Source organism: Gracilinanus agilis, chromosome 2 (assembly GCF_016433145.1).
Source record: "Gracilinanus agilis isolate LMUSP501 chromosome 2, AgileGrace, whole genome shotgun sequence".
Taxonomy (NCBI): Eukaryota; Metazoa; Chordata; class Mammalia; order Didelphimorphia; family Didelphidae; genus Gracilinanus; species Gracilinanus agilis.
This window is the reverse complement of record NC_058131.1, coordinates 63293015-63320196: the sequence shown is the minus strand read 5'-3', so window position 1 is coordinate 63320196 and position 27182 is coordinate 63293015. Positions and strand designations below refer to the sequence as shown.

At 38.3% G+C, this 27182-nt stretch overlaps 1 protein-coding gene across 2 annotated transcripts in view; it reads left to right on the top strand.

Annotated features, from left to right (window-relative positions):
- PHAF1 (phagosome assembly factor 1) overlaps window positions 1–27182 on the top strand; it is a 63113-nt gene that overhangs the window by 19544 nt on the left and 16387 nt on the right. Inside the window, exons 3-8 of one of the 2 annotated variants that reach the window (XM_044663229.1) lie at window positions 20–103; window positions 8322–8365; window positions 10365–10444; window positions 10856–10950; window positions 12942–13039; window positions 16428–16540. In XM_044663229.1, coding sequence (XP_044519164.1) covers window positions 20–103; window positions 8322–8365; window positions 10365–10444; window positions 10856–10950; window positions 12942–13039; window positions 16428–16540 — 514 coding nt within the window. The remainder of the gene's footprint in view (window positions 1–19; window positions 104–8321; window positions 8366–10364; window positions 10445–10855; window positions 10951–12941; window positions 13040–16427; window positions 16541–27182) is intronic. The other variant, XM_044663230.1, reaches the window with a different exon arrangement.

Sequence of the window (27182 nt, the reverse complement as noted above, 5' to 3'; positions counted from 1 at the left end):
TTTTCCATTTGTCTTACAGGCACCTCTTAGTCATGACCTCATCCTTAACTTGACTCAGGACGGAATCAAACTACTGTTTGATGCTTTTAATCAGCGGCTAAAGGTAATACAAATGTCATCATAGATATTTGATGTTTGACACTCATTCAGTCTTTCTAAGTACCGTGCCTTTTTGAGGATAGATTTTGTCATGTTGAAGAAGATAGATTTTTATAGACTTGAAATAGCTCAGTTATGTTGCACTTGATGATTAATAGAAAGTACTTAATCCTTACAGAATCCATCTTACTAATGAGAAAACAAGCAGCCAGGCAGTGAAATAAATGCCTTTGTGTCATAGAATTGGAATGTAGCCTAAAAATGTTCCAGTTCAAAGTCCTCTCCAACTCCAAGTTTTTGATCCTGTGACATAGTTTAAACACCTTGTTATACAAAAAGGAAATTGGGGTCTAGAGGGAGGAAACATTTTGCCTAAGCCCACACAGATGTAGTGGCAGAGCCAAGGTTCAGATCTAGCTCTTTCTGCTGGAAGTAGCAGCTTAATAACATTTAGAACTGAGAGGGAATTCAAAGATCATCCAATCCACCTTCCTCACTTCACAGCAGAAACTGAAGCCTGGAGAGGGGAGAAGTGACCTTCTCCCTCATTCCAGGTAGTGAATGCCAGGCTAATACAGTTTCTTAATACAGATTTCAAATCTTCTCTCTCCTTAGTGTAGTCAGCTGCCTTAGATCCTGGGCTTCTGGCTTCCCAGTCAGTACCTATTGCCCTACTCCATGCTGTGTATCTTCCATTTCAGTAGTTCACAAATCAGCACCATCTCATTTCAACTTGGAAACCAATGGAATGCCAGGAATTAAAGGGAAAGGAAAGTCAACTTTCTCTCTGAAGCTAAATATTGACTAAAAGGGACACAATGATGGCCACAAGATGTTATGAAAAGCCCAAACCCTTCTGGAAGGAAGGGATCCTAGAATCATAAATTTAGTACAGAAGGGAACCTTAAAGTCCAACCCCTTTTACTAATGAGAAAACCAGGGCCAGCACAGTAAAACAGCTTGCCTAGAGTTACATACGTAGTAAGTGGTAAAGCCAGCTTTTGTATCCAGATTCTCCAACTCCAAATACAGCAACCTGTATTTGCCATTGTATCACAAAGACACGTTGGAGAAAGCAAATGGCCATGGTTGTGCAAGAGCTAGGGAATGAATAAGTTGATGTGGATACTGTTAGGGTATTGGGAAGATGGCACCTTTGTTTGGGGTAACTTGCTAAAGTATTTGTTATATAGTTACTTTAGGTCTGTGATCTCATTGGTTTAGGTACTTCTTATATAAGTGTGGATCATAAATCCCCCACGTAGTTTCTGCTCTGGTACCTCATTCTAGCCTATGGGGGATTTTGGGTCACCTCTGTATCATGCCAATGGATTTTAAACTCTGGTAGAACCAGTTAAGGTTAACAACTCTCTGCCATGTTGTCACATTCATTAACCACCTCTCATTCCCCATTCTTTGATTCTGCAATAAAAACTGGATTCATGTCCTGGTTAACAACCATAAGATCAAAGAGGTGGAGGCTAAGACAATGCAGAAGTCATCACCCCACCCAGAGGTCCAATTGACCGTTTGACTGAAGATTTGGGGAGTGGTGGGCATACCATAAGATTAGAGTTTCATTTTGTTACAAAGATTAAGAAATCAATCGTTCGGGGCAGCTGGGTAGCTCAGTGGAGTGAGAGTCAGGCCTAGAGACAGGAGGTCCTAGGTTCAAATCCGGCCTCAACCACTTCCCAGCTGTGTGACACTGGGCAAGTCACTTGACCCCCATTGCCCACCCTTACCAATCTTCCACCTATGAGACAATACACCAAAGTACAAGGGTTAAAAATTAAAAAAAAAAAAAATCAATCGTGAAATATAAGGATTGTATCCATAAGTCTGGTACATGAGCAGATTGCTCATAAGAGTTAGCCTTTGAGTACATCTATGATATTTACATGATTTGTTCATGCCTGGAACCCAACAAGGGGTATTTAAGTTTTTGACTGATTAATTAAAAAATTGCTGATTGATAGATTAAGAAAACTTGATTCACTCTTCACAGGTTATACACATGTAATCATGCAAAACACTTCCATATTAGTCATGTTGTAGGAAAAAAACAGACCAAAAAGACCACAAAAAATAAAGAAAATTAAAAATAGCATGCTTTAATCTACATTCAGACTCCTATCAGTTCTTTTCTCTGGAGATGCCTTTGGAATTGTCTTGGATCATTGTGTTGCTGAGAATAGCTAAGTTATTCACAGTTGGTCATTATACAATATTGCTATTACTATGTACAGTATTCTCCTGGTTCTGCTCACTTCAAAATCAGTTTATATAAGTTCTCTCTGGATTTTTATGAAGCCATTCTCCTTGTCATTTATTAGTGCATACAGTACTTTACATTTGTTAGTATATATACAATAGTTATGCCATCAATAGTCATAGATCATAACTTGTTGGGTCATTCCCCAATTGATGGGTCTTCTCTTAATTTCCAGTCTTTGCCACTCCCCAAAAAAAGAGCTGCTATAAATATTTTTGCACAAATAGATTCTTTTTTTTCTTTTTCATTTCTTTGGGATACAGACCTAGAAGTGGTATTGCTGAGTCAAATAGTATGCACAGTTTTATGGCCCTTTGTGCACAGTTCCAAATTGCTCTCCAGAATGGTTGTATCAAATCACAATTCCTCCAATAGTGCATTAGTGTTCCAATTTTTACACATATCCAACATTTATCATTTTCCTTTTTTGTTATATTAGCCAATCTGATAGGTGTGAGGTATTACTTCAGAGTTGTTTTAATTAGCATTTATCTTAATGAAGGATGACTAAGAGCATTTTTATAGCCCTATTAGTAACTTTTGATTTCTTCATCTGAAAACTGCCCGTTCATATTGGATACTGTTTGTTACCTGATCCTTCTGCTGGCATCATAATAATATCTATTTCTTTAGTGGTTTAAAGTTTATGGGGTGTTTTCCTCACAATAATCCTATGACATAGTCCTAGTAGTATTATCCTCATTTTACAGTTAAAGAAACTGATGTTTAGAGAAATGAAGACATGCCCAAGATTACTGGCTAGCCTTTACAGGACTGGCTGTACTTTCTCACATACCCTCTCCTATTACACTGGTCCTAGAGGAGTTGAAATGTTCCTTGTTTCTTACTGTCATTTAGAGCCTCTTTTACAAACTCTATCACTCAGCAACCTTTTGTCATTTGAAATCCATTCAATCAGAATTTTCTAGCCAGTCTCCCTAAGATCATTTCCCCTCTTTTCTCAAGGAATTTAGCACCTGGCTTACCATTTTCCTCTACCCCCTGAGTTCTACCCATTTACTAGCAGATTTTAATATTCACATAGATAATAGATGTTCCCTCAAATTTCTTATCCTCCCAATTCCTCAGCCTTCTTAAATTCTCATAACTTTCATTCCACTGGACTGATATCATTACCCAGAAATGTTCTACTTATTTCATTTAGAAATTCTGATATTCCATTCTGTGATTGTAACCTCCTATCATTTCACCTTTTCTTGTGTCTTAACCCTCCCAGACCTCTTCCTTGCCTTCAATGACCTCCATTTCCTCTGTTTCTCAGGTATTTCTCAGGACATTACTCCTGCTGTACTTCACTTTCTTATCTCTCCAATATCAATCCAGGAGTTAGCTGTTTCAACTTTATACTGTCCAAATGCCTCAAAAGCCTACCAGATGGCTTCCAGGAAATTTGCACCCACTCCAGTTCTGGGGGGCAGCCTTTCACTTTGAATATCCCCAGGCCCAAAGTGCTTTGATAAGGGTTGGGTCACTGACCCTTTTTGCCATGTAGAAATTGTACTAAGAACCCTGTTACCTCCAAGAAGGTAATGAAGATCTATTCCTCTAATTATACATACTGGTATCCTCGGCTACACCCCTGCACACATTTGGGGGCGGGGCATGGCACACAATGGTGGGGTGGGCACTGGCATGCAGTGGGGGGGCATGGCATGGGTCCCTAAAAAGTTCCAATTATTGTTCTACACCATTCTATATACTGCTGTCAAAGGAATTTTTCTTAAAAGCAAATCTTAGTGTATAATTTTTCCTCTTTCAACTGCTGCAACTTTTTTATTGACTCTAAAATCTTTATTTAGCTTTTAAAGCCCTACACAAACTGGCCCAAGTCTTATCTTGCCAGCTTCATTGGACATTACTCCCCTCCCACACTCTGCCATCCTGCCAAACTAAACTCTCCGTTTTTCATAAATGACAGTACATATCCCAACTCTGTGCCTTCATGCTGATTGCCTAGTCCTCATGCCTCCCATTACACTCCCTCCCTCTTTTATCTGTCTTGTAGAATCACTCTCTTCCTTCAAGACTCCAAGCACTATCCTCTCTGTGGAGCCTTTCCTGATGTCCCTTTCCTCCCAAACTACTTCCTTATATGACTTATTCTGTACATATTTGCATTTATTCTGTAAATGCTGTATATATTTTTAGATGAACCTGTCTCATTAGAATGTACACTCTGAATGCAGATTGAAGTTCTACTCTTTAAACTTTCGTTATATTCCTTGGTATTTTTTGGTCTTTTTTTTGCAACTTGGCTAATATGGAAATGTTCTGCATGGCTGCACATGCACCATCTATATCAAATTACTTGCCTTCTCGAGGAAGTGGGAAGGGAAGGACAGAGCGAATATGGAACTCAAAAAAATTTCTTGTGTCAAATTTTTTTATTCACATGTAATTGAGGAAAAAATAAAATAAGAATTAAATTTTAAAAAAGGTAAACTTTGTGAGTAGGATTTCATTCTTCGGATTTTATTGCTAGCACCAGATCTGGCACATAGTGGGTGCTTAACAAATGCTTGTTGATTGATTGTGTTGAAACTCATAATTGAACTCATGTCTTCTGACCCTAAGACAAGTTCATTTTCTATTCTATCCTGTCTCCTTTATGATGTCATAAAGGTGACCAGCTCTCCAGGTAACAAAGATCTCTTCTCTGCTGTTACTTCTTTAGCTGGTTCATCTGTCTATAGCCATAGCAAGACAAATTCCTTAATGATGAGATGCTAACACATCTCTTTTAAATTCAGTTATATGCTAGGCACCTATAGGATAGGGGAGAAGCTGCTAAAGGAGAGGGATAGGGCAAGTTAATTTTATGGCCCTACTCATGGGCAATTTTAAATGGTGTGGGCCTGTCCATGGGCAGCTTCTGTGAACCGTATGCCCAGTAAACACTCAGAAATTAGTTGTTGAATAAATGAATAAACCTAATGAGTGGTCTTTATTTGTTCATAAGGCCTTTTTAACCACAGCCAGACTTTTATATAGCCATCAACAGGATCATTTTCAAACATGGAGAACCATTTTGTATGTTGAAGCTATGACCAGTCAGACTCTTAATACAGTGTTTACTTTATTGATTTAAACTTATAGTATCTTGTTATTTGCACTCATGTTATTCCTTAAAGCATTTACAACAAGCAGTACAACCTCTGCTTCCTGGTATATATACAGGACTCTTCCATCATCTGTGTCTCTCTGACACAGATCATCTAAAGTCATAGCATATTAGAACTGAGAGGACTTCAAGTTCAACTCTCTTATTTTACAAATGGGAAAATTGAAACTCAGAGAAAGCAAGCGATGTGTCTAGAAGTGCATAGATACTGTGGGTCAGGAGCCAGATTGTGAAACCAGGTTTCCTAATTCCAAATTCAGAGTTTGTACAGCACCCTCTGTCTCCTCATCTATCATCTGTTTACTCCTGACTAGAACTCTTCTACCCGACATAGACTTTACTATAGAAGAGTCCATGGATAATAGTCACTTTGTACTTTACAAAATCTAACACTGTGTTATTTATAGTTGACAAAATAGAATGTTTATTGTTACTGCTATTAAAAATCAGATGTCACTGTCTTAAGTTAACATTTTTTGGGGAAAGCTAGGTTTAAATTATATATTTTGGCTTGAACCTCTTTTCCAAGAATGTACCTGGCTATTGATTTAAGGATGACTTTGTACTGTGAGCTGGTGATAAACTTGCCCTGTGGACCCAGCATCACAGACTTAACCCATTGCATGCTCAGCTAGAAGAGGCTAATGGTTTCTGTAATCCTGTACCAGGTGAACCCTTCAAGGGCAAGTGTGGTCTTAGTTCTGTCTTTGTATCCTGATCACCTAATATATAACAAAAGCTTAACAAATGTTTGTTTGACTCAAATTGAATCAATCATCTATTCCTCTGAGCACTTCAGCTCTATACCTTCAACTTATAATCTGGACTTTGCTTTGCAGTGAATTGGAAGTCAGAAAGCCTGGGTGTGAACTCAGCCTCTCAGCACTTGTATGAACTTAAGAGATTTACATAAACTCTGTTTCCATTTTTCCTCTGTAAAATAAAAAGATTGAATTAAATAATTCCATTTCAAAATCCTCTGATTTTATCACTAGCTTGGTATAGCTTCTTGCCCTCCACCTAAACCAATAATGGCAAACCTTTTAGGATCTTTAGAGACCAAGTGCCCAAACTGTAGCCCTCACACCACATGTGAACCTCTTGTCTTACCCCAGATAGGGGAGGGAGGAAGCCTTCCTATTGGGCTGCTAGGCAGAAGGGTGGGTGCTGTGAGAAATGTCCTCAGGCCTTTGTGGAGAGGGGGAAGGGAATAGCCCCCTCTGATAAGCATGTCATAGGTTTGCCAACATTCCCTGAAGGCAAGGGTTATCTTTTCTGAAATACTACCCTAATGCTTAGCACTTAATAGGCATTTAGCAAATGGTTACTGAATTTGTCATTATCACTCTCAAGATATCAGAAGTCAGGACTATGTACCTCCATAATTATGAGCAAATTCCAGTTTATTTAGGTTTGTAACACCAAGATTTCCTTTTGGGTAAGACTGTACCATTAATCTGGGTTTCAAGAGAATAGTAGGGCACAATGGACATAGAGCCACACCTGGAGTCAGGAGGAACTGGGTTCAGATTTGACCTCATACACTTCCAAACTCTGTGATCCTGATTACCTAACCAAGTTGTTACTATTTAAGATTTAAGAGAGAGAGAATAATAGGCACATATATAAGTGGAACTCTTCCTATGCTAATGTAATGTGACTGAATTCCTAATAAAACAAACTGGATATTTAAAGCAGGATGTTTTGAAATGATTTTTCTACTCAGTGTGATTTGTGTGATCAAGATCCTCAGTTATGGTAGTAGAGCCTAGTGTAGTAGCTATAGAAATAAAGAGGAAATATTCATCTTCAAGATACACATTTGAGAGGATTTTATTTCATTGATTGGATGAATTTCATTTTCTATCAAAAGGCAGAAGGAGGTAGTGGGAAGCCTGGAGACAAGAAGACAGAGCTAGGTTGAAGTCCAGTCACCTCTGACACATACTGGCTGAGTTATCCTGAGCAAGGCCTTCACCCTTCAGTGTTCTTGATAGAAGGTGCTGCTCTGCACAGCTGGAGGGAGATTCTTCAGTTAGGAGTTGCTACCTGGCAAATGCTTATACAAGTTTAGCCATCACAGCTACTAACGGATCTAGAAAATCAAGTCTTCACCGCCAAAGGACTTGGCACAGTCAAGTGGCTCAATATCAGCAGTAGTTGGCTTTATCAGTAGAAATAACAATGTGTTACTGCTTTGTCACCAACCCTAAGGACCTTTCCATCTGACTTGCAGCTAAAACCTACTCTGTGTATTGTTGCCTCCTGTAAGAAGGTGAGCTCCTTGAGAGTAGGGACCATCTGATCTATTTGTATTTCCAGGGCTTCACACAGTGCTTTGCACACAGTAGGCATCTAATAAGACTTTTTCATTTATTCAAAAAAATCACTGGTCCAGTCTCTAATTGTCATTACAGGGAAAGGGTATTTTAGATTGAATGTCTACAAAAGTTCTCCCCGTTCCTCCCCCACTCCCCACCCCCATTATCTTCTATTTAGGAACCAAATTTTGGGATAAATATAAAGAAACTAAGCCATTACATGAAGGGCATTTATTTATATAGCTTAGTAGAAGATGGATTCCTGCTTCTGCATTATCATGATTATTGGAATTAGGGTTTTTCCCCACTTTAGGTTGAGACAGAAGGTCTTATTTCACACAAAACTATTTCCTAAAGAGAATATTTGTCAATTGTTGATTCTGATGAGTATTCTAAAAATTTCTGTTGTTTTTTTTTTAAGTCTAATCATACTAACTTATGCTTATAACCATTTTTCTTAAATGTCCAATGTATTGTCTTTTAGGTAATTGAAGTTTATGACTTGACTAAAGTGAAGTTAAAATATTGGTAAGTCTCAAATAGAGCTGGTGTATCATCCTCATAACAAACTAGTTCTGTTTATATGTTTTCCCTTTTCTCCCCAGAGCAGTGAGCCTAGGCTAGTCACATCTATAAGATCGGTATGGCCTGAGACTGTCTCTTGTCATCCTTACAACCCAAAATGCTCAAATCCATCTTATGAAACAGTCTTCTAGGCCATTTGGGACACTAAATAGCCATCCAGGGTTGATTGTATCTATCAACATTTTAAAAATCTTTTTAAAAATAAATTTTATTTGACTTTTTCCCCGCCAGTTGCATGTAAACATGAGCATGTTTCTTGATAGTAGCATTCATTTGCCCCTGCAGTACAATACTTGAAGGTCTCACTTGGGACTCACACCCCTATCTCTGGACTTTCTGAGGATCTGCACACGTTGCAAGGTCAGACCAGAGTCTAATGTAAATCATTTAATTTAATTCTGTTTTATGGGGAAATTCTCATTTTAATTAAATTTAGGCCATACTTTGTAAGAAAGAAAGTCAACCTCTTAAGAATCTAATCTTAAAAGACAAAAAAAAGAGGTGCAGAGATCCAAATAGTTGTACTGAAATGTTTTCCTTCCCTATTCTCATTTTCCTTCTGCCCCAGCCAGAGTATAGTTCATTCCTCTACTCCTCTACTCTTCCCTCTCTGCCCAAAGATCATACTTCTTTCCTTCTGTGCTCTTAGATCTCTTTAACACCATGGTTAACCACCATGTCACTTCACAAACACTTTCCTTCTCAGAGATTCATTTCCTCAAAATTTTCTGTCCCCTCCTGTTTTCCACTTCCTCAATTTATTTTATTTTAATTTAATTTTTTTGAAACCCTTACCTTTTTGTCTGGGAGTCAATACTATGTATTGACTCCAAGGCAGAAGAGTGGTAAGGACTAGGCAATGGGGGTTAAGTGACTTGCCCAGGGTCACACAGCTAGGAAGTTTCTGAAGCTAGATTTGAACCTAGGACCTCCCATCTCTAGGTCTGACTCTCAATCCACTGAACCACCCAACTGCCCCCACCTCAATTTATGTCTAATGGATTATTCTAATACCTGTCAAGCAAATGAACTGCTCGACTGATACATTCCCCTTTTTAAAGATTCTTGCACCTCTTATTGGTGTAACATAGTCTTTTCAAAAAAAAAATGGTTGGTTGTGGGGCCCAACAAAATAAAAATGGGCCAGTCTTATTTACCTACCCGAGCCAATCTTTCTCTGTGTCCCTGTGTTTTACTATTTGAAATTCCACTGGACTAAGACCAGCTTATCCTTCATTCTGTCAAGCATCAAGAGTATAATGTACCCCCCAAAAAAAGAGTATAATGTACCACAGGAACCCCTGAAGGATAGCTGGTGAATACAGTCTTTGTTTTCTGATGCTTAAAAGTCTTGCATGAGGGGCAGTGTGATACGGTGACTAGAAACTTGGATTGAGAAGGCTAAGCTCAAATCTTCTGATAATTATTGGCTTTGTGACTCTGAGCGAATCGCTTACCCTTTCTGTGCCCCCAAATCTTTCTCTCTTAAGACTTTATGTTACACAGATCAGCTAAAGTAGCATAGTGGATAGAGCTTCAGGCCTGGATTTGGAAGGAGTGAGGTTCAGATTTGACCTCAGACACTTCCTAGCACTATAACCCTGAGCAAGTCACTTACCCCTAATTGTCTAACCCTTGCCCCACTGTCTCGGTTGTTTCTAAGTCAGAAATTAAGGATTAAAAAAAAAAACCAGACTGTTACACACATATAATTGCAGCCTTGTATCAGGTGAGGGGAATTTACACACCAAAATGTTCTTTTAACACCAATGAAATCACATTTGAATCATAACAAAAATAGCTTTTGTAAGTGACTTACTTTAATACTTGAATTCAGGTCTGAACTGGCATCTGTTTTGTTTTTTAGAGTACATTTTGCAACCCTGATAACTCACAAACTGTAAGGTTTCAGAGCTCTTAAAGGGGCTTTTTTGTTTTTCAGTGGTGTCCATTTTAACTCTCAGGCGATAGCTCCAACTATTGAACAGATTGATCAGTCCTTTGGAGCAACCCATCCAGGAGGTAAGCAGTCCTGGGCAAAAAGGTAACTAACTAGGCAACAACAGCTCAGGACAGTGAATTTAGTAATTGAGGTTTCATTACAATTCAGTCTGGCTTGAAAAAAATTAATAAAAGATTATGTTTGATTCAGGCATTCCCATTGATAAAGCACTTGATGTTCTCAATCTAACCCTGTCCTCACCACACCCCTGCAAAGTAGAAAGAGCAAGTAGTAGCCGCCCCATCTTATAGGTGAAAACCTGGACTCGGAGCTGGTCACACAAGCAAATCTGTGACTGCAGATCCTGTTGTTAACACCCCTACTCCCCAACCCCTGTTAGTCATAGATTAGGCAAAGCATAGTAAAAGTGGCTTCACCATTCAGATGGAACTTGGGTTCCAATCAACAACTTGATTTCCCTTCTTTTCCAGTGTACAACTCAGCTGAGCAACTTTTCCACCTCAACTTTAGAGGATTATCTTTCTCTTTTCAATTAGACTCATGGACTGAAGCGCCAAAATATGAGGTCAGGAATTCTGTGTTTCTAATGTTGCTAAGATATTAAGAGTGTCTGGATAGAATGTGACTTCAGAGAATTTAATGGATCAATATCAAACCAGAAAAGACTTATTTTTCATTTCTTAGCTTTTAAATTTAACATTATTAATTCTTTTGCTCAGGGATACATGTTAACATGCTTTTTTAACGTATCTTGCTTTAAACAGTAACCTTGTCTCTGATGAATTCATTGAACTCTCAGGGACACTACTTATTCTTTTTCTCAATTCCTTTAGATGAAAGCAATTTCCCCATCTCATACAGCGATGTTCTCTTATGTACTTTTGCTTTTGGACTTTGTTTTAACATGTGTGTGCTTAATCTCCCTCTACTGCACCATGAACTAAGGGACCATGCCTCCTTCCTGTGCACAGAACCAAGCACCCAGGAAGTTCTTAATAAATATTTGGGCATGGTTTGTCAGATTCATCTTGAAAGCAGGAAGAAAGGAGAAAAGAGGTATAGCATGTTCTTTTTTTTTAAACCCTTACCTTCCGTCTTAGAATCAAGACTATGTATTGCAGAAGAGCTGTAAGGGCAAGGAGCTAAGGTTAAGTGAGTTGCCCAGGGTCATACAACTAGGAAGTGTCTGGGGCTATATTTGAATCTAGGACTTCTCATCTCTAGGCCTGCCTCTCAATCTGCTGAGTCACCTAGCTGCCCCCAGGTATATCATGTTCTTTAACAAGTTTTCTTAAGGTTGGCTTTTCCAAACCAGTGGGAGAACTTAAGGAAAACTATTTCCTTAGTGATACTGATAATATTGATGTGGCCAGCTTTAAGCAATAGATGTATTAATGAAAAGAAGTTTAAAGTAAAATGTGCTCCTCCCCACCCACCCACCCATACACAAACACACACAGAGTATACAATATAGTATGAAAGGTTTTATTTTCTAAATTTTCAGTGGCCTGTGGCTCTTACTGATCCCTTCCCATCTTCTCACAATTAAATAGGCTAAGGGAACTTTCTTTTTAAAAATAACTCTGTGGTTAATCTTTTTTTGTAATCTGAAAACCCCTCTCTAATTTTTTTTGGGGGAAGTTCACCTTTGTTTAAAGTAGTAATTTCCAAAGTGTAGCCTGTGGATCCCTTAGGGTTCCATATGGTCAAAAACATTTTCATAATAATATCAAAATGATACTTGCATGTTATTACTTCTCCCTTTCTCAACTACATATCTGTGTGAGGCTGGATTATCTTCATATACTTCAACTAAAATAATGTCACAACAATTGAATGCAGAAGCAAATATGAGAATCCATTTTAATTTAATTAAAAGAGATTTTCAAAAGTATGTAAAACAGTGCAACTCTTTTCACTCATTTTTGAAGACAATTATTTTCTTAAAAATATGTTATTCAGGAGGCAGCTAGTTGGCTCAACAGATTGGGAGCCAGGGCCCTAGGAGTTGGGAGGTCCTAGAGATTTCCTAATTATCCTGGGCAAGTCATTTAACCTCATTGCTTAGCCCTTACTTCTCTTCTGCTTTTGAACCAATACATAGTATTGATTTTAAGATGGAAGGTAAGGGTTTTTTTAAAGTGTGTATTGCTCATTAGCATGTAATAGTTTATTATTGTTATTTTTAAATGAATTAATATTTTTCAATTTTATCAGTTTTCAGTTTTAAAAACTGATAAAAACATAAACGTAACCTACATAACCAAAAGCTCTTTGGGATCCTCAGTAATTTTTAAGAATTGTAAAGGGGTCTTAAGACCAAAAAATTGAGAACCTCTGTTTTAAAGGAACATATATATGTTTCTTTTTGTGGAAAAGAGTAGTTACCTTGCTTCAAAAAAAAAAAAGATAAGCATCATTTCTACTTCTGAGTTTATAATACATTTCTGATTTTTCTGTATGTGGAGTGGTGCTGGTGTTGTTAACTTTGTTAGCAGGTACTGAATCTCAAAAGATGGCAATAAGCTTAGTAAAATTTGTCTTTTGTGTTTGCAGCCTAATTTTGCCCATGGCCTGGCTTCTCTTCAGATTCCCCACGGAGCAACTGTGAAACGCATGTATATCTATAATGGAAATAGCTTGCAGGATACCAGGTAAGCCAGGAGAAGAGAGGACCGGTTACCTTTGGTTGGCTAAAAGGCTTCCTGTTCTTCCCCAGCTTATAAAAGTGATAGAGTGAAAGCTGAGAGGGAAATTAGGGGCTCTCTCATCAACCTGCTCCTTTTATAGATCAGGAAAATAAGGCCTATGGAAGTAAAATGATTTGTCTAAGATGACAGGTCAGCTAGGATTGGAAACCAGGTCTTTTGACACCATGTCCAATGACTTTTCTACTGTATAATGCTACCTTGAACCAATTATATGACAGACTTAAAATTTTTTTTTTTATTGATTCAAGATAAAAAAGAGGAAAACCTGCATTACACACTGTAAAGCACATTTATCAATCCTATCCTGTACCAGGCACTGTGCTAAGCCCAGGGAATGTCAGTTAAAGAAAGGCAGGCCCTGCCCTCATGGAGCTTACTTTCTGAAGGGAAAGGGCAATATACAAAGGGAAACCAAAGAGGACCAGAAGGATGGGCATGCCCAAGGGCACAGGCTTAGAGGAGTGACATTGATAGAATGCCCTGGGGAGAGACAAAGAAGTAACTGGAATTTCTGAGCCCTCTGTCAAGGGAGGTTTGGAGGGGAGGGTTTTGCCCTACCTTCCAGCCTCCAGGCAGAGTGGGCAGAGGTGACTTTCCTCCTGGGGGAGCCTACTGAGGGTAAAGTTCAAACTCAGCAGAGTATCTAGTGGAAGATAACAAGACTCAAAGCATGACTGAGCAGTACATGGAAAAGTCTTGAAAATATGTGCATTGTGCTAATATCTTTGCATAGCTTTTCAAGGCATGTTTGTTTATAATTTTGCAACATTGGCTTTCAGTTGTAGGAGGGTTTTTTTTGTGTGGTGGTTTGTAGTTATCATAGTTATCATGGTCTTGTTTTTTTGGCTTTCCATCAGTTCTCATGATATCTTTCTGGGCTTCTCTGAATTTATCATCTGTATTGTTTCTTTTAGCACAGTAATATACCATTACAATCATGCACCACACATTTATTTAGCCATTCTCTAAACCTGTGTTGGCGAACCTATGGCACACGTGCTGGGGGGTGGGGGGAGGAAGCTGCTCCCTTCCCCCTCTCCATGCACATCTGAGGACATTTCTCACATGACCTGCCCCTCTGCCCAGCAGCCCAGTGGGAGCACTTCCTCCCCTGTCTAAGGTAAGGCAGGAGGCTCACGGGCAGCATGGGAAATCAAAATTTGGGCACTTGGTCTCTAAGGTCTCTAAAGGGTTCACCATCACTGCTCTAAACCATGGGTTGCTATTGTCAAGCATATATTAAACACCTACTAGGTGTGCTAGATGCTGGAAATACAAAGATAGAAACAAAACAGTCCCTGCCCCCAGGGAACATACATTTTACTGGGGAGGAAGCAACGTAAGATGCTCAAAATGAAGTCATATTGGGAGAAAGTAGCATAATTTCAGGAAATACCTCATTTAGGAGGGGATGCTAGAGCTAAGGCAGAGAATTCCACTCATCTTCATCATCCCCAAAACACCTGTACTTACTTTTAACATCTCGATTTCTCTTTGTCATTCCTACCCTCTTAGGTCTCCCAGCTTAAAAATTAGAACATAATTTCTGTCTCTACCTCTTCTTAACCCCCAAATGCTGTCAGGTTAAGTCTTTGTCTCTCACAGCTTTCCTGTTTCATGTATTCTCATCATCCTTGTTCAGGACATCTTATCATCTCTCACTTGTACTATTATAATAGCCTTCCATGATCCATAGTCTTGTCATGTTTTGTGAAGTTTGACATAACTTATATTATAGCATATAACCTGTGATTCAGGACCCCCCCCCCTCCAAACTTTAGATGCCCACAGACCATGTCTATTTCATGGGCTGACCCCCCCAAGAAGAAACAAAATTTTATTGAATTCCCACATTCCATTTGCCTCGGGCTTATAAGGTCCTGAGTCCTTACTATCCTATACCCCTCCTTCCCCCCAAAAAAGGCGGGGGTGGGGGTGGGGAGACAAGAAAAAAGGTTAAAGTGAAACAAGCAACTAAAAATAGTGGATGCAAAGAATAGCTAAAAAGAAATTTTCAAAAACCAGCTTCCCTCCTTAGAGGACAAAGCACTGGGGAAAAGCTTCAAGATGTGCTTGTTTAGAGTCCAGTCTCATGTCCTGATGTTAGGGAAATCATTCTGGATCTGATCACAATATCAGAACAGCCCAGATGAGTTGTCTGGACTGCTGCCATTTGAAGGCAAGTAGTCCTGTTCCAAAAGACTTAGACTTCTGTGGTGGTGGGGTCATTCCCCTCAGAATAACTCATAATAGTCTGTGATACATTCCCAATGGAAATTCTGTTCTGCTTATCTTGAGAATGACAAAGGTCAGAGAGTAGCCTAGCTTGGCTGGCAGGTAGGACTTATCCTGATGTTTGTTTGGGAGGGACTTGGGTGCTGAATTGTTTTTTTAACCCATACATAAAAACAGAGTCCTCTGTACTTTCAAATCTTGTTTGCAAGTGAAAATTTACCCAGAAAGACTAGTCTGGTGTCTTAGGGAACAACCTATATTCATTGTCTTTGGCTTGGTTGGGTAAAAGGAAAGCTGTTCTAGTCACTAACATCTGAACTAGGAAAAATCTTGGGCAAGTCAGCAGGTCCCTTTCAATTCCAACTCCCATAGTTCTGTGAAGTGAAATGACAGATGGAGAAGTACTCTGTAACTCTAAAGAAATTTGCAAGTGTGAGGTGTCCAGTCCTGGCTAGACTGGCCACCTTCTAAATACTTTACAACACTGGGATTTCCTCTTGACTGGCAGTTGCTCTTGTGCTTAACTGAGAAGCCTCCAGGTCCTGCCTTTGCCTAGGCATCGCCATCTGGTGGTGAATACACACTTGTGTATCAAGCAAGTTGTTTTAGACACTCTCACCAATTGTCTGTACAAGTAAATGATTCTTCCATAATCAACCAGTCAGTCAACAAGCATTTATTGATTGACTGTTGTGTGCCAGGCACTATGCTAAGTTCTAGAAATACAAATAAAAGCAAAAACACAAAATAGTCCCTGCCTTTAAAGAACTTATAGACTAATGGGGAAGACTTGTAAACAAATAGGGGAATAATGATTTAGTAAGAATCTAACCACTTTACAAAATTATCTCAAAGAATCTTCACAACAGACCTGGGAGGTAGGTGTTGTTGTTATCCCCATACAGTTGAGGAAACTGGGGCAAACATATTAAGTAATTTGCCTTGCGTCAACTAGTTACTAAGACTGAACTTGAACTCAGGTCTTCTTGACTCCAGGCCTAGCACTCTGTCCACTGTACCACCTTGCTGCTTCTCAAGGTACATCTATAAGAGGCTTTGCTTAGAGACTTGTGTTCATTCTGCTCCTGATCCTCAGGGCCCCAGGCATGCCCCTCAGCTGCTTCCTGGGAAATGTCTATGCAGAAAGTGTGGATGTTTTAAGAGATGGAACTGGACCCTCAGGTTTAAGACTCCGCCTACTTGCTGCAGGTAAGTGGCCAGATTAAGGGAAGGGAATTGTTTTTCTTCCTCCTACTCCCTCCCCACAATTAGGTTTACTTTCTGAGATTCTCCTAATGACTATGTTTTTTATCTAAAAATGTTAAAGTGAATTTAAACTTTCATCTAAGGATTAAAAGACACTTTTTCATGAAGCTATAACCTTCCCTATTTAACTGTACAGGACTGGTTGAGGTGAATGTTAAAAATGAATTTTCCTAGCACTTTTATGTAGTGTTTATGGGTTTCTACTCTAATGGAGCTTATAATGTAGACACAAACACAGAGAGAATGCTCACAACTACCCTGCCATTGTGACAGCACAGAGTACAAGGAAAGATGGTTCTGCTGAGGGGTGTAGTGTGAACAAAGACTGGAGTTGGGGGAAGAAGCACCCCAATGGGCAAGGCTAGAGGGTAGATTTGTTTGGCCAGCCAATGTAGGGTTTTCTAAGGCCAAGCTTCAAACTCCGAGGGAATGGACTTTTATTGGCAGGCAGTCATTAGGGACTATTGAAGATTTTTGAGCATAGCCTTGAAAGCTGCGTCACATGTCTAGTTTGCTCCTAGAGAGCAAGGCATGTGTCAGCTAATAAGCTGTGAGTGACTGGTCTATTTTTTTTCTTGTTTTGTATATTCCACAGTGCCTAGTTTGTTAATGACTCCTTATGTATGCTTGTCAGATTGTTCACACTTTGCTTTGAAAACTTGAGAAAGGGACTGTCTTTGCTACAGCTCATTCTCACACCATTCATTCAGGCATCTCTAAATAGGAAATAGGTCGGTTCTTGTGGCTTTGTTTGCTTGGACTTGATAGGAAAGATGAAGGCCTCTAGGGGAAGAAAAAGCTATGTTCATCATCCTATCTGCGCTACCTTGTTTTACAAGGGAAACCAAGGATTGAGAAAGAGATATTGAGGCACCTACTGGAGGAGGCTTAGTGAACAAAGAAGAGACCTGAATCCTTTTATTTAGTATACACATCTCCATTTCTGGGGCCTAAGCTTTCAGAGTGCCCTGCTATAAAATGTATGCATGTCACATCAATTTGTCCCTGCTAATTAATGTTTCACTCTAAATAGCTCTTAAGATTATTCTCCTCCTAAAGGAACATCAGAAGTAAAACAGTAGAATGAGAAGTGTATTGGATTCAGAATCAGAAAAGTTAGATTTCGATTCTGGTGCCCCCAACTTACTGTGTTTTTAGGAAGATTACTTAACCTCTCAGGACCCTCTGTCTTCCCTCAGTAAAACTGAGATGCTGAATTGGCATCTCTGAATCTCTAAGTGTTCTTAGACCTCTGAAAGTCTGTGATCCTAAAACAGAGCCTCAACTAGCATGTTTTTCTCTCTCTTTCTCTCCTCTTTCCTTCTCTCTCCCTCCCCTCTCCCACTCCCATCATAATAAACTACATTGACATACCCTGTCTAGAGTAGTATTTAAATTAATATCCAACACTCCAAGAATTATATTTTATAGAGCTTATAAACAATCATTTGAAGTAGAAGGAATAAAAAGGAAATAGAAGTAAAAAAAACTAACCAACAAAAGCAAACCCATGTGAGTAAGTTCTCCTGGCTCTCAAAAAAGCCCAAGTCTACAGCTGCCTGCGATCACAAGAAGAGGGAACGAGAGGCAGGGCTATACCAGATTTATATGTTCCCTACATAATGTGAGAAGGAACATGGGATGCTGGGAATTGGAGTTCAAGGATACAAGATTCCAATTACACACTAGAAACAATAGAGTTGATTTGCTCATGCTTCTAGAACCAAAGAAGTAGGGGATGGGGAAGGAGGGCAGAAGGAGAGAACTGGAGAGAAGGGGGTAAAGACTGTGACTTTTCTGAAATAACCAGCTTTATAAAAACAGTCTCCAGGGGGTAGCTGGGTAGCTCAGTGGAGTGAGAGTCAGGCCTAGAGACAGGAGGTCCTAGGTTCAAACCCGGCCTCAGCCACTTCCCAGCTGTGTGACCCTGGGCAAGTCACTTGACCCCCATTGCCCACCCTTACCAATCTTCCACCTATGAGACAATACACCGAAGTACAAGGGTTTAAAAAAAAAAAAAGTAAAATTGTAAAAAAAAATTGTAAAAACAGTCTCCAGTCATCAGGACAGTCTGATTATAAAAGCTTTATCTTTGTGAATTATTTTAAATATTGCAAGTGTGTCCCCAAAGCTTAGTCTAAGGGCATATAGTAAGCCCTTAGAAAAGGATTATTGACTGACCAGCCAGTCAGTAGACCTGAATTCTGGTTCTACCACTTTATCACCTGTGTAACCCTGAGATTAATCATCTGGGGTGGGGGGGGGGAGAACAAGTTCTAATCATTCTAGCTTTTGTCATTATAAATATGTACAAAAATTATTCAAAATCCTATTACTGATTCCATCAGTAGTGATTGATTGCAGCTCTAGCATGTGCAAGGTGAATGAGCAAATTCAGCCTATTTAAGATAAGCCCTATTCTTCTTGTAAAGCTCCTTCCAGGAGCTGGACTTTTTGTAGTTTTGTGTTTATATTAGCAAAAGCTATTAAGAAGTCCCAAATTTTTTTACCTGTCATTGTTCCCATGATAATCTTTTGGATTAGACAGCTAATAAGAAACACTGGGCTGGCTTCTGTGTCTTTGGAGGTTGCTGCCTAATTGTGTGTTGAAAAGAGAAACCCCTAATCAGTGAAATGAAGGGTGCTGGGACTCCTTGAAAAGCAGTTGTAGTGGGGCACATTGCTACACTTTGGACCCTATGTAGATAGGCCATCACTTTCCAAGTTTGCTAGTTTAAGCATTATGTGAAGTTTAGCTTAGTTTCTGTCATAGATTATCTTCGCTGGAAGAGGCAAGTCTGAGTCTCCCAGGTTTTGAATAAGTCTTTTTCTTTTTGTGGGAGCTTAGAACTAAAGCTGAAGACCCCTTAGATTATTTGGAAAACTTGGTATTTGAGCATTTCTAGTTTTAAATCACAAAAAAAGCTGATGAAATAAGGAATGTGAAAATACTTTGAAAATTGTAAAGCATTATAGAAATCTTAGGGATTCTTTTTTTTTTAATTTCTGTACATATGAGTTCCATGATTTAATCCTAAACTACATGTAACTACACTTTGACCTGCACCCAGCAAAAAATTTGAGCATGCACCACAGTATGTATATTGGAGTATATACCTGTTTATAAATTATATGGATGTATTACTGTGCTCTTAAAGGGATGAGATAAAGAGGAAATAATATATATCTTAGAGTCATTAGGGAGCCACTAGAATTTGAAAAGGGAAATGCCTTGATTAAATCTGAGCTTTAGGAAAATAATTTTGTTAGCTTTTTGAAGGATAAGTAGTATGAAGGAACTTAAAGCTTTGAGATTCTCTTGGGCCAGACTTGATTGAAGTTGGTTCATGGGTAATTTAGGTCCAATTTTTTTAAAAACTGACCTTTTATCTTAGAATTGATAATAGGTATCATCTCCAAGGCAGAAGAGCAGTAAGGGCTAGGCAATTAGGGTTAAGTGACTTGCCCAGGATTACACAGCTAGAAGTGTCTGAGGTCATATTCGAACCCAGGATCTCTTATCTTCAGATCTGGCTCTCTGTCTACTGAGTCACCTGACTGCCCCTAGGTCTAATCTTGAATCAAAAAGAAACACTCATAGGTCATTAAATAATGAACAAAGAAATATTAACTTAATCATAGCTGGAGAAGGATATTCCATTGAGTATATCTCTTTAAATTTCCATGAGTGGTCTGTTGGTCAAGCATCTAGAGACTTCGCTACAAATCAATAGATTCATGTGCTTGCTAAGTTTGGAGGATGGTTTCAATACCTTAATAACTAGCCCAGTCTACTCATTTGGGTGAAGGGGCTTTAGTAACTATTCTTCCTACAACAAGCACTAATTAGGAGGTTATTAAAAGAGTCCAAACAGAAGTGGCCTGGTAGCTTTTTGGGTAGAGAGAAGGGGATAGATGTGAGAGGTTGGGAAGTAGTGAAGATTCAGCAGTTGCTTGGCAATAGTCTATCTGGATTTAGGTAAGAGAAAATGGGAGTAGGCAAAGATGGGGAAGGAAATGAGTATTTATTAAGCATCTGCTTTGTTGCAGGCAGTATGCCAAGCACTCTTAACAGTATTACCTCATTTGGCCCTGAAGTGGGATTGACTAAAAGTGTTGGTCCTTTCATCACTTAATAGGAAAATATGGAAAGTAGGTAGATTTGAGGGGAAAGATAATAAGTTGATATCTCTGAGCCAGATCATAGACCATCCATGCCTACTCCGTGTGAATCACTCTTTTTAACCAGAATTAAAAAATGAGGAGGCTTGGCTCTACTCAACTGCAGAGCTTCTAAGGGGACAGGAATTAGGAGTTAATATATTCTCAGTGACACCTGCACCAGATAGCATTTAATTTTAGATTTTAGTTGTCCTAAGGTACCAAAACTCTAAATCTATACTCAGAAGGGTGGAGGACAAGAATTTGCATGGCAGAGGGTGGGGCTGGTGTAAGGGATTATTGGGGGATAAGGTATAAATAAGGTTAGGTGTTGTTATATTGGATACAAATCCCATGATTCCAAGAGGGTGGTCCCCAGCTAGGGCAAATGGCAGCCCTCTGAATCTTAGTAAATTGCTGTGGCCAAAATAATTTATCCCCCTTCCAACACTTAACCAGGCTAGTCCTCAGACAACAGTCATACAGTCTATCTGTTCCCATATGCAAAGCCTTTCCAGCTTTGAAGAACCTGTCAGGGCTTGCTCTGTGCTGGCCCAGCCTTTGGGAATCCAGTTCATCTTCATGCCACAATGAGACATCAGAGTAAGACCTTAACAAGGGATTTGTTAGTATTACTAATAATGGTGCCACAACCACAATAATATTGGCAACCCAAATTCTAGTCCTCCTTTTGACTTTGTTTCTTTTCATTTTAGGCAAAGCATTTTAAGCCTTTGTTTTCCTACTCACAGAATGGTATTTTTAACGCCTGAAATTTCCCTTTTGAAATTCTTTTACCAATTTGTACACAAAGAAGTGGCCTGTAGTAGACATTTTTAGGTAGGTAGACAGACAGATACAAAAATACATACATACATACATATATACATATATACATACATACATTAAAGACAACAAAAATAAACTATAAAGTCAAATGCAATTTGTAATTACATTTACATTTGTTATTTTGTTGTAATATGAATTCCCCCTTATAAGAAACAAAAAAGGAGAATTGCTTGTGGAGCTGAATCTGAGTTCAGCAAGCATTTTTAAGTACACGATTCTACATAATTTTAAGACCTCCCCCGCCCCAATCTCTTCCCGGGCTTCCTTCTATTATCTTCTTTTTAAAAAGCTCATTATTTATCTTTAGCATTCATTAAAAAATTTTTTTTTGTTCCAAATTCCCTCCCTTTCTCACCCCCTGCGAAGGCAACAAATGTGTTGTCAGTTTTACATATGAAATAAGCAAAATATATTTCTACATTAGGCATGTTGTCCCCCGGCCCAATAAAAGGGAAGAAAAATAAAATAACAACAAAAATTATGCTTCAATATTCACTCAGACTTTATCATTTCAGTCTCTTGAGGTGGATAGCATTTTTCATTGTCAAGCCCTTAAATTTTCCTGAATTATTGTATTGATCAGAATAGCAAAGCCATAAACAGCTGATCATTGTGCAATATTGCTGTTACTACATTCAGTGTTTTCCTTGTTCTGCTCATTTTACTTTGCATCAGTTCATATGAGTCTTCCCAGGTTTTTCTAAAACCATCTCATCATTTCTTATTGCATAATAATAGTATTCCATTACAAATGGTAAGCCATTTCCGGTATCTTTGCCAAGAAAACCCCAGATGGGGTCACAGAGTCAAATAAGACTAGACAACAAAAATCTAATACTATCCCAATCGTATACCACAATTTGTTTAGCCATTTCCATATTGATGGGCTTGATTTTTGATTCTTTGCCACCACTAAAAAAGCTGCTACAAATATTTTTGTACATATAGATCATCCCCCCCCCCCCTTTTTTTTTTTTATCTCTTTGGGATACGGACCTAGTAAATAGTATTGCTGGATCAAAGGATGGGCATCATTCCAAATTGCTCTTCAAAATAGTTGGGTTAATTCTTGACTCCACCAATAGTGCATTCATGTTCCATTTTTCCCACATCTCCAACATTTAACATTTTCCTTTTGTGTCATAGTTGTCAATTGATAGACACTTTCACATTTTTTCCCATCGATTCTCTTGATATCCTTGGCCTTTTGTTTTTCCAGGTAAATTTTATTATTTTTTCTAGTTCTCTAAAAATAATTTTTGGTAGTTTGGAATTGCATTGAATAAGTAAATTAATTCGGGTAGAAGTGCCATTTTTATATTGAGTAAGCTTACCCATTAGCAATTAGTATTTTTCCAGTTGTTTAGCTCTGTATTTGTGTGAAAGGTGTTTTGTAATTGTGTTTACGTAATTCCTAGATTTGTCTTGGCATGCAGACACCCAACTATTTTATATTGTCTGCAGTTTATTTTTTTTTTAAACCCTTAACTTCGGTGTATTGGCTCCAAGGCAGAAGAGTGGTAAGGGTAGGCAATGGGGGTCAAGTGACTTGCCCAGGGTCACACAGCTGGGAAGTGTCTGAGGCCAGATTTGAACCTAGGACCTCCCATCTCTAGGCCTGACTCTCAACCCACTGAGCTACCCAACTGCCCCCTGCACTTACTTTAAATGGAATTTCTCTTTCTATTTCTTCCTGCTGATTTTGTTAGTAATATATAGAAATGCTAATGATTTATGTGGGTTTAGTTTCTATCCTGCAACTTTGCTAAAATTGTTAATTATTTAAACTAGTTTTTTAGTTGATTCTTTAGGTTTCTCTACATATACTATCATATCATCTGCAAAGAGTGATAGCCTTTTTTAATATAAATATTTTATTTACATTCTTTTCTTTTTCTGATAGCACTTACAAATATTCTCTCTCACCCACAAATAAACAAATTCAATATCCTCTCTGATAGCAACTAAGTATAGTCAAATAAAACATCCTTCCATTGGACTTGCTGTCTGAACACGTCTGATCCTGCACTTCTCATTCACCATCTCCATCAAGAGATAAGAAGTATGACCCCTTTTTGGTTTGTGTAGTTAGGGTTGTACATTGAGCTCACTGAAGTTCTCGTCTTTCAGAGCTATTTTCCTTTACGATGTTGGATTGTGTAATTTGTTTTCCTGGTTCTGCATACTTCATTCTATATCAATTTGTACAAGTTTTCCCTAGTTTTTCTGAATTCATCCCTTTTAGTCATTTCTTACAATGCAACAATATTCCATTACATTCATGTACCCTAATTTGCTCAACCATTCTAACTGATAGGTGCCTCATTTATTTCTAGTATTTCACTACAACAAAAAAAGGCTGCTATATATAGCCTTTTACCTTTTTCTTTGAACAGGTCTAGTAGGATTCACCCATGGGATCAGTGGATGAACATTTTAATTACTTTTGGGATATAGGTCCAAATTGTTATTTTTTTTCCAGAATAGTTGAACCAGTTCGTGTAAATTTGATATTTCCACAGTGTTCTATCAGTTGGCCTTCCTTAAGACTGTAGCAGATCCAAGATAGTATCTAGAAGAAGACCTCTTTGGCCAATACAGATCACAACCTTACCCACCATTTCATCCTATAGACTTATTTTGCCTGGAGAAAAGAAGATCTGGATGTTGGAAGGAAACATGATAGTGTTCTTTAAGGATTTCAAGAGCTTCCATGTGTAAGAGAGATTCAAATCATTCTGCTTGGTCATAAACATGGCTTGAAGTTTTAGAGGGGCAGATTTCAGCTCAATGGAAGATGCTTCTCATGAATAAGGGGATTCCAAAAATAGAGTGAGCTGCCTTGGGAAGTGAGGGCATAAGGGTTACAGTGCTAGACTTAAAACTCATTTAAATTCTACCTCTTACACTTACTAGCTAGGTGACTCTGGGCAAATTGCCCAAGCTCGGTAAGGCTCACAGACTCCCATAAAATGGGAATAATACCTACCTACAGAATGAGAAGCTCAGATCAGATGATAATATATATATATATATAAATACACACACACACACACACACACACACACACACACACACACACACAGATAATACAATGTATATAATATACAGATCTTAAAACACTGTATAAAGTTAGCTGTTATTATTAGTGGGTTCTCCCTCACTACATCCGAGTGAAGGTTGGATGACCACTTAATTAGGTATTTTATAGAAAGGGTGGTTGTTCAGGACTGGGTTAGACCTATAGATGCCAGTATAATCTTTGTACTGTCTGTCACTTATCTTTTAATTTTCAAGAACTAAGCTTATTATCTGCATAAAGTGGATTGTGTTATTTTTCTCTATCCATTGCTACATACTCGGGGCAATGCCTTATGATGGTATATAGAAGCAGCCTTGCATTTATGAAAACCATGTCAGTAACCTATAGTAGGTTCTGCTATGCTGCAAATGTAGCCCCTAAAACAAACTGCCTACTCTTTACCAATAGGCTGGGTAATGATTTCTCTGGCAGTCCACAAAACAAAAAAATGAAAATGGTCCTCACTTATATGCAGAGAGCAGAAAAGGTAATAAGATTTCAGTTTTGACTGACTTCAAATGTTAACATATCTCCCACATGTATACTGTGTCCAATGAGTAGCCAACAAATTGTCATATTACTGGAGATACTGAATGATATTAATTTTGACATTCTCACTATAAATGAAAATATGTGTATACATGAAATCAGAACACTAAAAGAAGTTGCAGATAAGTGAAGAACAACTATCAGATGATCCTTGGAGAAGTAAATAAAGGAAATGGTTAAGTTTGTTTTAGCATTCATCTGAAGACAGCAAGAAACATCATTTCATAAGGCATTTGCTCATCTCATATTGCAGTACTCATGATAATAATTTGCAAAAAAGATTACCACAAAGACAATTGCTGCTTATGGGATTCTACAAACAAATAAAAGAGCTGGGAAAGGTGAACTCAATAAGACTTTCTAAGTTAAGTAAGCATGTTCTTTTATTTAAATTACATTTTTATTCTGAACCTAAACACCAAAAATAGACTATTTTCATATACACAGCAAAGCACCAAATAGATTGTCTCTGAAACTGCTAATCTCCATTTCATACTACTTACCTTTTTTTTAAAAGGCCATATTCTGGCAAGTAATATGATATAGGTTGTACATGTACTGTCCATACAATACATATTTCCATGTTCATCAAGTTGTAAAATAAGATATAGATATATAGACTACACTAGAGAAAAATTCATGGAAGAAATAAGGTGAAAAACAGCAAACTTCAAAAAATAGTAAAATAAAAATAAATAAAAGGCCATATTCTAATTCTACATGTTTCAAAACTGTCCTGCTTATATGTACTTCCTTCAGAACTTCCTTCTGTTCCTTTTTGTGTGTTTTTAAAAAGATTTCAATGTTCCTTTTTTTTTTTTTTAACCCTTATCTTCCATCTTGGAATCAATACTGTGTATTGGTTCTAAGGCAGAAGAGTGGTAAGAGCTAGGCAATGGGGGGTGTTGCCCAGATTTAAAGTGTCTGAAGTTAGATTTGAACCCAGGACCTCCTGTCTCTGGGCCTGGCTCTCAATCCACTGAATCACCCAGCTGCCCAATGTTCCTCTTTTTTTAATCTATCATTATTATTCTCTCCCCTCTTTTCACTCACTCTACTTTTTAAAAACACATGAGGAAAAATCATCTTTGTAAATCCACACAGTGACCTTATTGAATCATCTCCTTTAGGAAATTTTATTTTTACTTGCAACTGTCCATCACTGCTTGTTTCTCCTTTGAGTCTGATGTGCTGCTACACCAGAGAGTAAGTGTGTGTGCATGTGCACACTCATGTTTCAGTCTTGGTTTGATGTAAGAATGAAGTTCATCTGATGCCTACCTTCCCACCACTTTCCATGCCTAGTGCTCTGTTTACTGTGCCAACCTTGCTGCTTCAAAGGGAATTTAAAAATATTGCAGGGGCAGCTGGGTGGTTCAGTGGATAGAGTCACACCTGGAGATAGGAGGTCCTGGATTCAAATATGGTTTCAAACACTTACTGTGTTATCTTAACTCTCGTTGCCTAACTCTTACCACTCCTTTACCTTAGAACTAATGCATGGTATTCATTCTAAGACAAAAGGTAAGGGATTTTAAGAAGAACGAAAAACAAATATTGCAGAAATCAAATAAGGAAAAAAAAAACAATCTGTGGGTGAATTGGTTCCTTTCTGAGAGTTTTAGCAGAGGGAAAAGACTTGAGCTTAAATCCAGCCTCAGACACTAGCTTTGTGACTCTGGGTAAGTTACTCGTTTACTTCAGTTTCCTCTGTTGTAAAATGGGAATCATAATAGTACCTCCCAAGACTGTTGAGGATCAAATGAGACAATATTTATAAAGTACTTAGCACAATGCTTGACACATAACAGACACTTAATAAGTACTTGTTTTTTTTCCTTTGAAAATAATATTTAGGTTCTGAAGAGATGCTTGTTTCTTTAAGTCCTATTAGAATGTTAAAACAGCACCATCAGGCATTTTTAGCATTAGTTGGACTCTTTT